Genomic DNA, 13,122 nt, shown 5'->3' on the forward strand with positions numbered 1-13,122 from the left:
CAGCAAATATTTTAAAATTATGGAAGGTAAAAAGTGACCTCATGAAACTAAAGTTAATAATTTTGGGAGAAAATAATGCAGTCAAAAAACAGACTAGTCAGTTCTAGAAAGCCATGAAAGCTTTAAAAATGTGGTTTTTAGGATCATCCTTTGGAAGTTGAGATGCAAACAAGAGCAAGTGGGTGTAATAGTGTTTGCAATCACAAGTCACAGGGCAGCCATAAGAATGCGTAAGGAGCCACTGGCTTCTTCAGCCATGAAGCTGGAGTGACTCACTGACAGTAGTCACTGGGAATACAAATTGGATATAAACGACTGTAGCTTATGTAACACTCTATTCCCTCAACTACAAACACAATGTACCACACACACACAACACCTGTTCAGGATTCCCGGATGTCCATGAGAGTGTTGATATTGTCCATATTGTTCTGTATACACTTTAAAGAAATGACTGGCTAAATTGCAAATAGCTGGGGCTAATGTGGAGGGAAAACAGGAACCCTACGTAGAGCTTGTTAAAGCTGGTATCACCCACCTTATGTTGATGTGCAAAGCAGAACAGACCTTGTAGATATAAGAGATAAGAGAAACATGAAAAAAATGGGGTTTAATTTATTTTACAGTTTTACAAATGATAAAACAATAACACCTGATTGCTATACATAAACAAAAGGGAAACAGTGTTGAACAGAATGAACTGGACAGAATAAACCTCATCTTTCAATTCCACAGATGATATAAGAAACACTCAGTAGCAATTATTCTATGCAGCAATACTACCTCTGTAAACTCTTTTTTTTCCCCCCTGCTATATACATTTGTAACTCTTGTGCTTTTGCATACACAAAGAAACAGTAATTATTAAAAGGTGCTACTTAAATGCAGAGACAATGGTTCTGGAGCCACAATCTGAAAACTGCAATTCAAATACATTGCCAGCTTGAAGACTTTTTTTTTTTTTAATTTTTTTAAAGATTTGGGTATACTAGACCCTCATTATAACTCTAGGTATGAACAACATATAATTTAGTTACAAAGTAGATCCCTTTAAAGCAGGTTAGCAACTGAAGTTTCAAAAGAACTTCTTTATTCTAAAGAGGTCTTATATCCAGAGTGCTTCACAGCATAAACCCTGAAGACATGAGCGTAACACAAATCTAGTGTGTGTATATTACAGACTCAGTGTGTATACACACAGACACACATATATAACATTGTATATATGTATCACACATGTCTATTTGTACTATGTAGATATATCTATAGCACATATATAATAAAATATCTATTTCTAGGTGGGCTTTATTTGGATTTTCTTTCATCAGATAGGAACGATAACCCTCTCTCACTCAACTTGTCAAACATTGGTATATTGATCATGTCTGATGGGGAAACTCTCAAACTGGTAGAGGTCACAACTAACTACACATAACTCTTCCTATACCCCTTCCACAATTATGGATACTCCCAACAATAACCACATAAAACAACTCTTTTATGAACCAAACACCCCACTGTGTGTATTATGACTAACGGGCTCAATCAGAAATAAATTACTTTGTTCACCCTCTTCCTGCGTAGTAGCTTAACAACTAGTTGGTATGTACACTACCTACAGCATTATTTAAATAAATTGCTTCTGTAAGCATATATGTAGAAATTCCCATTAGCAACTGATATACATTTCATATGATATACAATACATAAACACATTTGAATGCCCAGCACCTTCTTTCAGACAGAAAAACTTTCAGTCTCATTTCATCAGTCCTGTGGGCTCAATCATCAGATCTGCCCAGAAAAATCTGTTACTGATTTATTATTTTTTATTCCAGCAACTTAAGTATAGAACAGGCTGGGTAATAATGATGAAAATGTTTCCATGGCCTCTTCATGTCAACAGCACAGTAACAACCATGTTCTCAAAGGGACAGGAGTGTTTCACACTCAGCTGCCTGAGTATTGCCAGGTACAGGTTTAAATCATGAAAAGGAAATAAAATATTAAAGCTGTGAACATAGTCTCAGAAGAAAAAAAAACAAACGCAAATATTTCAAGTATGTACTTATAATTTGATTTCATCGTGATCGCTTTTGCCCCCTGATTGGTTAGATCTGAATTCTTTTTCTTATTCTTGCTGTCAGCCTTCAGTAATCTGCCTGCCCCACCCCTGTAAGAAGGCCATAGTGGATGGTGAAGGGGGAGGGGAGATGGAAAGCGCTACAATAGGGAATGGATCGGTCTTGTACAGTTTGTCTTCTTTGAACACTAAACGCCTTTAATTAAATTCATTCTTGAGTATTGAAAGTTCCCTGAGATGAACAAAAGTAGTCTCAGTCGATACTGAAGCCCTTTTTAGATGCTGAGAATTTTCAGAACTGGGCAACATATTTAGAGAACATAAAGCATAGGGTAACAAAGCAATGTGAAGCTAAAAAGGCACTACTCAATGCATTTATGAGATGAACATCAATGCACGGAACAGCGAATGTCTGGGATGCTTTTGCTATGGCCTTAAAATTGTCTAAACACATTTGTTGAAAGTGCAGACAAAATAGCAAGGTACCTTGATGTTGCTTTTTACCTTCAATGAGTTCTGAGATGTATCTTATCTATAAGAATTGACTTGTGATTTCAAAATGTTTATTGAATTTAAATTAAAGACTACTCAAACAGCTTGTCTGCAAGTCCAAATTAAGTAATCGCCTACTTTTGATTGGTTGGGTAAATCAGACTTTTAAAGTTTACATTCAAAATATAGACCTAATCCTTTAAAAACTTCCCAATAATAAGAGGTTCAGTGATAAAAGTACATCATATTCTATCCATTTTTGGCTATGTATCTCTTTTCTGGATTCTATTTTGTTTTATTTGAGACACATAAGTTTTCAGAAAATATAATCTTCTATACCCCAAGGTTCTATCGTATTTCTAAAAAGAAAACCACATATTATTAATATATTGAGAACTGTATTACTATGAATATCCTTTTTCTTGATAACATATATATATATATATATGTATATTCTTTATGCTATTTATTCTTTTTCAGGCCTTCTTCGCCAAGAAACAAAACATATATATTCCTCATGCTATTTCTTCTTTTCGCAGATTGCCTTCCCTAAGAAACAAGAAGTAATCTATGTTGTTTCAGGCCAAGAGTAGAAGTGGAAACGAAGCACTTCTGCTTTCTAAAGAAACAGTTTACCGTCAGAATTACCTACCAGCGTAGTAATTACCAGAAATTGGCCTGTTGGTCAATTCTGTTATATGTTAAAATTTTCAAAAATCACTTTATTAATAATTTCATGTGCTTCTCTGGAAACACATTAATGTGATAATGTGAATAAATTTAACTATAGAAAAAATATTGGTCAATTTAATTAATCTGAAGTTCAAAATACTGACATACAGTCTCATTGTTAAACCTCTTAAAATTATCTCTGTGATGAAAACAGCACTCTATTAATCATATTATTTCTGCACTAAGAAATTTTAACAGTCATCTACAGAGCAAGTCAGTGTTTCTATCTGAATTAACAAGTGGGATATCAAAGAACTGGAAGTCACATTTCAGCCCTACCAGTCAAACATTTACTCTAACGGGCAAATGCTTCCAGAAAATCATTATGAAATGTAAAAGCTGTGGAATCTTCCTTCAAACAAAAATGAAGGTTGAGTTTGGAAAATTTAAAATACCTAGAGACAATTTTCACATTAGTAGCCTCGTAATATACTAATATGTTATTTTCATGAAAGGAGACTGGTTTCTCGTGTAGACACATCAGTATAATCTTTGGTACCAAAAGTAATTTTTTTTTTCCTGCTAATTTTACCATCTCAGATGACACAGAGTTTGTCTTTCTTTTAGAGTGGCTCAAGATTACTGAGTGAAACAGTTTAGCTGGTACCTTCTACACCACTGGGAAAAAATTGGGAGGTTTACAGTTGTGCAAAATAAAACTTTTTTTACAAAGTTATTGTGTGATAACTGCTTAAAAAATACAAGAACTTTAAAAACGATCACTTAAAGCTCAATTATCTCATTCATATTTATCTCAGAAAGGATTTCAAAGCACCCCGATACCCAAAAAAAAAGAGACTCCAGAAGGCAAACAAGAACAGAAACAAAACATAAAGTTTATCATGATCAGACTCAGAGTCCTGACTGAAGGCATTTACTTGAGTTGTTTAACCTTACAGATTTCACTGCTCAAACTGTTTCCATCTTGATTTCTGCTGACAGGACAGTTCAGTTTCCCCAAGGGCTGAGCTGTGTTCCTGGGTTCCTCTTCTCATGTGCTTGGCGTTGCAGTGGCAACCCAACACTGATGAACATTTTTGCTTCGTTAACTAATGACGAGTGCATTGTTGGATCTTGTAAACACTACTGATTATACATTCAAACTGTGTTCTGAGTGGAAGTGGCACTTACTAGGACCCTTGAAGTCAAAATACTTAATTTTTAGAGCACTTTGCAGGTATTTCATCAGCTGGTAGTAGATGTCTCATGAATGTCCTTTAATCACCTTTCAGGTAAGTGGTGGATGCTGCAACCCAGTCTTGTATTGGATCCTGTTTTTCAAATCTTAGGAAGCATCTTCAGAAAAGAAGTGCATATTCAGTCTGCTTGTATGTTTCAGGTGTGCTTTATTGCTTTATGCACTTTCCTGTTGTCAATTTCAGAGCTCCTCTATTATGTAGCACATTTAATGTTTTGAATTCTAACGGCATCCTATGAGGACTTGCATTGGAAAAGTACCTATATTTTAAGTCATCATAGTAATGATATTTGACAGCTTTCCCATTCAAATCCTTAGGGAATGGCCAGAATCCATACAGGTGAATCTCATCACAGAATCTCGTGGCAAGTGTATACATGAGTAGACCTGTGCTGGGTCTTTTGATGGGAACTTTGTTTGTCAGCCAGTAACTGGAAAGAAAAAACATACACACAAGAGAAGAATTTAGAGAAGCATTCAATATAACCTATAGCAAGCATACTATGTATAAAGTAAATGAAATGTGAAAAGTAACTGTATAAGTGACATTAAAAAATTGCTGAAGGAATAATATATTGCTCATGCATTTAGAAAATTGAATGCATTTATTTTATCTTTCTTATCCTTTATTTTCTTGCTTATTTTGAGGTCACATGAATAGCCAAGAGACCAAGAAGGTGAGTAAATATTACTGTGGAATCTTATATTAAAAAGAACTAGAAGAAAACATTTATAGAACCTGCAGAGTAGAATCTTTTCAGAAAGGGCTAAATATAACTGCAAAAGGCACAGTAATTGGGCAGTGATTAAGCAATTTTCTCAGAAAAAGAGGACTTGAAACTATGCCTACAAGTTTCCAAAATCTTTCACATTTCAATTAAAAATCCAAACATAAATGCTTTGCCTGTACTGCCGGGGTCCAGCCCCGGCTGATCCAGGGAGTTCAAAGCAGGGACGGCGTCGGTGAGGATCAGGATACAATAGCTTCAATTAGATATTAATTAGAGATGTAAAGAGTAATAGAATGAGGATAGCTCAGCAGGAAAATTCAGTGGAGAAAAGAGGCTGAGTAGCTTGGTTTACACAGGAGACCAATAAAACTTTAAGACAAGAAGCTTGCTCCACTTACGTAGGCCGCAGGCGTCCTTCCATTCTCCCGAAGGAGAGGAGACACTGAGGCCTCCCCGGTCGGATCTTAGAAGCCCAGGCATAATTAGTAAGCATGGTGGGTTCTGCGCTCCAGATGGAGACTCAGCCAGAGTTTGAGAGAGAGAGTGACATGGGGAGACCAGTCTTTCGAGAAACTGATGCCAATTCTTTATTTTCCAGAGTCTGTTTTTATACACTGAGATGTTATACAAAAGTCACACGGGGACAGCAGTCCTGACTTTTATTAAAGTCAGGTGTTTCATACAAATGTGCACAGAGGTCTGAGGGGTATTACATCATCTTCTGGCCAGGGGGCCTGCTGACAATTTATGACCCTCTCCTTGTGACAGCGGTCAGTCAACCAGGACACTTATTTCTCCAGGGGTGATTATTCTTAAAACAGACGCCACCCAAATAAAGTTACATTCCTATAGGGTGAGGGTGTAGTGGGTTTTAGTTAAGGAAAGAATTTAATTAGCCTAAGGTCTAATGTGATTAATATCAAAGGTTAATACTTATTTCTTCTATATATTCATTAATGTGTGTAAGGGCAGGGGATGTGGAGACTTAGCAACAAACATTGGCTCAACAAATGAAAAACCCTTCACCAATACAGTTTCTAATCAGCCCATTATACTTATACTAATAGCTTTCTAACTTTTCTAAGGAACCTGTTTTTAGAAGGTTTAAAGCATCTCGTGCCTCTCACGGTTGGGAGGCTGTGAGCAATCACATGTGGCCGGACAAGCCTGTCAGGCAGGCTAGAGAACCTTCAGAGGAGTTTGTAGGTTGAAACACTCTTGTCACGCCCAGGAGTTTTTATTAACTGGAGCTCTAAGTTAACTCCTTCTCTGAAAGAGGTGGTGGGGGACAGGCTCCTGTAAAGTCAGAGGTGTAGGTGAGAGCACAAAGTAGTAAAGTAGGCAGGCTCTGGTTATGGGGGTAGATGCTCGAGGATTTCCAGGGGGACTCCTGAGGTTCGATCCCGCCTTTGCGTATGTCGAGCCTCCTTCCTCATGACCTTTGCCATGGGAGCAGTGCCTCACACTGGCCCCCAACACTGTACTATACTGACTTATTCAACTCCAATTTCTAGGTCACATTTTACTAAAGCTAATTAAGAATACTGCCTCAACCCACAGAAGAACAAAAACATAGCACAAGTAACCAATATTTGTAAATCGTTCACTGCTTATGCTGTGATTTGATAGAAAAATATTTTTCAATGCTGGTAAGTATTTTATACTATTCTTTTAAAAAGGCAATAAAATACTCCAAAATGTTTGATCCACCTTTGTTGCCAAGCTTTGTTCACCTGAATAGCATGCACAGTCACAAGTTAATCACCACCTCAAACAGGAAAGGAGGTGTCCCAGCCTTCTCGCCACAGTCATGATCTTATATGGGGTCAGCTAAAGTTAAGGAAGAGTGTGGATTTTCTTTGATATAAAAAGTTGTCTACACTGCCAGAAAACTCCTAATCCCAGGGACTATGAATCAGTGAGAACTTCCAGGAAGGACTATACCTGCATACAAAGCTCAGCAGCACCCAGCTGCCAATGGTACCCAGTGCAGGACGCCTCTCCCAAACAACAAGCAAGAAAAAAACACAAAACCAGTCATCAGCAGACGGGATTCCCACAGACATCCCAAATCATACCACCTCACATAGTCCTGTCCATTGCAGGGGAAAAAGATAAACTCACCTCCTCCCACTAGAATGCAGGCACAAGTAACGCCCAACACTAAACCAACACAACCCACTGGACCAACTGAGGGCAGAAATCAAAAGGAAGAAGGAATACAACCCTAGAGCCTGGGAAAAGGAGACGTCAAATGGAGCAAGTTGGGAGGGTGGGGGCGGGAAAAAGACAAGACACAAATATAGTGCAAATGAAGGAACAAGGTAGAAACTCACAAGATCAAAAGTGGTCTAGTTACAAATGAATTTAATAAAATTTGTTTTTTTTTTTATTTTGGTTTTTATTATCATTTCCTATTCAAGGAAATATATAACTGGCTATCCAAATATGAGGGTAAGATTGTTTGATTCTGGTCATTGCTATATTTAAATCCTTTCCTTAGATTTTACATAATATTGTTTTCCTTTTTCTTTTCTAAAAAGTAATTTATGAAGTTTTCCTGGCTGGATCAAATACATCTACACTAATGAGTACAAAAACCCAAATTTTGTTTTATTTAATTTGGTTAAAGAAATATTGGACTTTCAGACCTCACTACATCCAAAACAGGGGAAATATACTTAGCCGTTGTTATTCCTGTTTTCCTTTTTTTTCTTCTTTCCTGCCTTTTCTTTGAACCAGTATTGACCTTTCACACTTTTTATTTTTCTTGTTGGGTAAAGGGCATGTGCTGAATATTGTGAGCAACGTGAAACGTGTTATGAACTTTCTGTTAACGCAAGTGTTTTGAGAAAGCATATTCTCAGTAAAGAAGGTTATTAAGGAATTTTTAGAGAAGAACATCTAAGAATTTTCTCAAAACCCAAAGGCAGGAGCAAAACCCGTAGCACATATACTGTTAACATCATGAAGAAACCACAGACGGATTTTGTGCAAGGAGCATAAACTACAGCCTGGAGGCTTTGAAGAAACTTTGATACAGCCGGCAGCTCTCTCTGCTCTGAGAAAGCAGGTGTTCTTAAGATGAAATGGTTATTACAGGAAAGTTTTGTAAGCATGATTTGTGTGTGGTTACAAATGTCAGCTGAGGCAGTTGGTTAGTTTAAAAAGTGCATTTATAAATTTTTAAAGTGAATGAAGTAAGCTTAGTTAAAAAAAAAAAAAAAAGATCATTTCCATCAGGGAATGTCAATTACTGGAAATAGTCTGGCAATATATGGGCTTCCCTGGTGGCTCAGACCATAAAAAATCTGCCTGCGATTCAGGAGACCCAGGTTCAATCCCTGGGTCAGGAAAATCCCCTTGGAAAACGGAACGGCAATCCACTCCAGTATTCTTGCCTGGAGAATTCCATGGACAGAGGAGCCTGGCAGACTACAGTCCAAGGGGTCACAGAGTCAGACATGACTAAGTGACTAACACTTGGCAGGATATTGGTCATGCTGAATTATCTTATTTCTAAAGTGGGAGAAAAATAGATAGGAGCAGAAAAATGTAACACTATAGCATTTGTATGGGACATCAAAGTCACATTGTGTGTAATTACAAGATCATGTTATAAATAACTTTTGTGATGTTTGGCATACAACAATTTGAATAATTAAAAAAAAACTGACACTTTTTGAGAAATAATGAAAATAAATAACATCTTATTTGTTTCTAGAAAGAAATCACAGGAGAAAAGGCCTTAATAAATGGCATCAATATGTAACAGATAAATTTAAACAAAATCATCTAAAGCAGGTCAAGAACTAAAGTCATAATTATTGCTGTAACATTCTGTGAAATTAAAAAAAAAAAATGAGCCAAACCAAATACAATCAGTAAAAGTTTACTGAGTGTTTAATATAGCTCTAAAGTGAAAACTGAAGTCACTCAGTCGTGTCCGACTCTGTGTGAACCCATAGACGGCCTCCCACCAGGCTCCCCCGTCCCTGGGATTCTCTAGGCAAGAACACTGGAGGGGCTTGCCATTTCCTTCTCCAATGCATGAAAGTGAAAAGTAAAAGTGAAGTCGCTCAGTAGTGTCTGACTCTTCGAGATCCCAGGGATTGCTGCCTACCAGGCTCCTCTGTCCATGGGATTTTCCAGGCAAGAGTACTGGAGTGGGCTGCCATTGCCTTCTCCGATAGCTCTAAAGTTATGTTTGAAATCGTTTAGGCCAACCTAAACTATCAAGATTCAGTATTTGTCCAGGAACACAGTACAATTTTAAAGAATCTGTGAGTATCTACTTATATACAAGCTGGTATTTAAAAACTACAAGTTTCTTGTGAACAGTTCATTGAAATAGACTGTTAAGTTTTTAACTCTAATTAGGAAAAAAGATGGAAGGCAATTAACTGATAAAATAATGAACTATTCATACTCCAATTCAGTACAAGCTGTTCTAATTTTTATTTCAAATTCTTATCTATTATGGTTTAAAATTCAGCAGTGTTTTCAATTCAGCAAATAATCTAGTTTCCACATATCTATTTCTTTGAAATGAATGCAGAAGAAAAGTATTACCTATAATCCAAACACAAATTGACAATTACTGCTACAAGGTGCTGAATCCTTTTGTTTCTCTAGCTGTTTTGAATCAATATATATTAGAACCACTCATAGACATACATAGGATATTTTCTATCAGCTAGGCTCAGTTTTATTTCAAAGACTATTAATCCCCCTTTCCCTCCCTTCCTTTCTACTTTAATTTTCTAATACTCTGTCTTGTATGAAACAAGCTCACCCTGGATTTGCCGTGTAACTTTCTATAGATGTAAAACTTTCCACAGTTATTTCTGCTTCCCAGCAAGGTATTTTATCTTCTCTTCCTCCAACATATCAGTCCCATTTCTTATTTCAAACGAACGCAACTTGAAATGCTTTTACTCACCACATTGGTGTGCTATAGTAGGCCAAATTTATTGTCAGAAGTTACGGGTGTGAATCCGTAATATAATGCCTATGAGTCCTTGGGAAAACTACTTTACTTCTTCAGACTTTGGTTAATAATATTTAACATATAACATTGTTATAGCTCATATGGTAATAACTGCAATGCAGAGGATCTGGGTTCGATCCTTGGACCAGGAAGGTCCCCTGGAGAAGGGAAGGTCTGCTGCTGCTTCTGCTGCTAAGTCACTTCAGCCTTGTCCGACTCTGTGAGACCCCATAGACAGCAGCCCACCAGGCTCCCCCATCCCTGGGATCCTTCAGGCAAGAACACTGGAGTCGGTTGCCATTTCCTCCTCCGATGCATGAAAGTGAAAAGTGAAAGTGAAGTCGCTCAGTGGTGTCAGATTCTTAGCGACCCCATGGACTGCAGCCTACCAGGTTCCCCCGACCATGGGATTTTCCAGGCAAGAATACTGGAGTGGGTTGCCATTGCCTTCTCCTGAAGGGAAGGTCTACCCACTCCAGTACTCTAGGCTGGAGAATTCCACAGACAGAGGAGCCTGGTGGGCTACTGTCCGTGGGGTTGCAGAGAGTCGGACAGGACTCAGTGAAAAACACAACATTGTTAGGATAAAGTAAAAGAGGTAGTAAGGACATAGGAACATAGCATAAAGCTTGACACGCAGTGGTGGCGGTGATTTAGTCACTAAGTCATGTCCTACTCTTGTGATCCTGTGGACTGTAGCCTGCCAGGCTCCACTGTCGATGGGATTCTCCAGGCAAGAATACTGGAGTGGGTTGCCATGCGCTCCTCCAGGGGATCTTTCCGACCCAGGAATTGACACACAGTGAGTAACAGTAGTTGAACTTCCATGTAGCCCACAAAACCTATTCTTCAATCCCGCGCCCACAGCCTACTTTCTCCCGGAAACATCTGAAACTACAAATGGGTTGGATGTGTCATTTCATCTCAGTGGTGTGTTTCCTTAGCTGAGAAACAAAACCATCTGACCGTATGGCTTTAGGGTTTCCTCTGTTTACAAGATTCGATTACTGTTTCAAATCTCCGTGAAACTGCATGCTCCCTGAAGCCGCGGGAAACTCTTGTTCCAGCTCTAGCTTCCTCCTCCCATTCTGTTCCCTTTACCTTCTTTAGTATTTAATACATTCACAGCAAATGCATTTGATGACCAATCGATATTATAATGGGTAATCACAAGCTTAAAATAAGGAGTTGAGAGGTCACTGAGGATCTGGTCTCAGACACATCTCTGCACCACTGAAAACGTTAACTGTCTTTGAACTGTACCAGGCCCAAGCTCACCACCAGCTGTGTTCCCAACAGCACCTGGCAGCTGCAGCCTCCAGCTCTCAAGGTCTTTCCCTGTGACTATGCAACCATTTCGGATTCCAACCAAGCTTTACTTAACAAGCACCCTTACTTTTTGCCAGGTCCAATTATAATGATTGATACACAACTCATGTAACTAGGGGCTTCCCTCGTAGCTCAATTGGTAAAGAATCTGCCTGCAATGCAGGAAATCCAGGTTCAATCCCTGAGTCAGGAAGACCCCCTGGAGAAGGGAATGGCAACCCACTCCAGTATTCTTGCCTGGAGAATCCCATGGACAGAGGAGCCTGGTGGGCTACAGTCCACGGAGTCACAAGAGTCAGACACGACTTAGTGACTAAACCACCACCACTCATGTAACTAACTGCAACCTTGAGATTGTTTTCCTTTATAAGCCTCCTTCATTGTATAGTTCTGTGGTACACAATTCAAGTGTTTCTTGAATATATATCTCCTGGGCAAATATATGTCTCCTAACAAACTCCAAATAAACACCTTTTTATTTCAATTAGGTCTCCGTTTCTAAAATTCTGCCCAACATACTTAATAGATGCTTCTTGATTTTAAAGCCTGCAACAGGTTACATTTTCTCTCATAATCAATTAGATAATAATCACCTCAGGAGCCAACATGCATGATTGTTTTCAGAAACACATGTTTTTGAAATTAAAGCAAAAAATGTTAAATTCAAAGTAGTATTTAACATACTGATGATAGCTCATACTCAACACACTGGCAAATAAGGAATATTAATTTGTATTTATATTTAAACAAAGAAGTCAAAAAGCTTAGAAGTAATATATTTTTTCCTCTTCAAATATTATTCTTCCTGAAATCAACCAAGGAAATTTCTAGAAGAATTTGAATAGAGAGAATGAATTCCCACTGTGCCAACAGTTTTAATATTATACTATAAGCAAAATATCCATTCAAGAGTCCAGAAATTATTTTCTCTGGGATGGGAGGTGGAGTACACAGCCCAGTGTGCCTGTGCATTCTGAGTTCCAATGAATCTTCTGTATTTCTCCACTCATACTTACCCTCCCGCAACCGAGCTTTGAGCTTGGCTCCAGAGGAAGATTCTGTTAAAGGTACACAGTGTGGCTTCTGGGTGTACAATGTCTGCAGAAATCTCAGACATTATAAAAGAATTCGTTTTCATTGTCTTTGCAGAAGATGTTTGCATCTTTCCAATTCTACACTCCACACCCCTAAACTAATTCTTTTATAATATCTGAATATTGTATTCTGGAATTGTGTCTTCCACGCTTGTCATTATTTAAGTTCATTGTTAGGAGGAGTATGTGTGTTCAGATTATAAAGTTTAAGACTTCAAAGCAATCATCCCTGGGCATTCTGAAATAGAATATCACTGCTGTTTTATTTTCAACTATTCAAATTGTCCTTTCATTGTATTCCCAGTCTGCAGCATACTACATAACATGATTTGATTTTAAAAGTGCATAAAACTTATTTTTTTCGTAAAACTCTTGTGGTAACCTTCATGATATCTTTTAGAATTGTTGAGATAGCTTGGCTTGTCACAAAACTAGGGTTGGTGATTTTTTTTTTTTTTTAAAGAACTTCACTG

General features: G+C 37.9%; 1 protein-coding gene across 1 annotated transcript in view; it reads right to left on the reverse strand.

The window, feature by feature from the left end:
* Positions 1 to 595: 595 nt before the first annotated feature.
* ST8SIA4 (ST8 alpha-N-acetyl-neuraminide alpha-2,8-sialyltransferase 4) overlaps positions 596 to 13,122 on the reverse strand; it is a 103,577-nt gene continuing 91,050 nt past the window's right edge. The window contains exon 5 of the mRNA XM_086413267.1: positions 596 to 4,936. Within this exon, the coding sequence (XP_086269393.1) occupies positions 4,654 to 4,936 (283 nt within the window). The 3' untranslated portion in view covers positions 596 to 4,653. The remainder of the gene's footprint in view (positions 4,937 to 13,122) is intronic.

This window comes from Bos grunniens, chromosome 7 (assembly GCF_055505025.1).
Source record: "Bos grunniens cultivar Pamir isolate PY7600 chromosome 7, Bosgru_T2T1.0, whole genome shotgun sequence".
Classification (NCBI taxonomy): domain Eukaryota; kingdom Metazoa; phylum Chordata; class Mammalia; order Artiodactyla; family Bovidae; genus Bos; species Bos grunniens.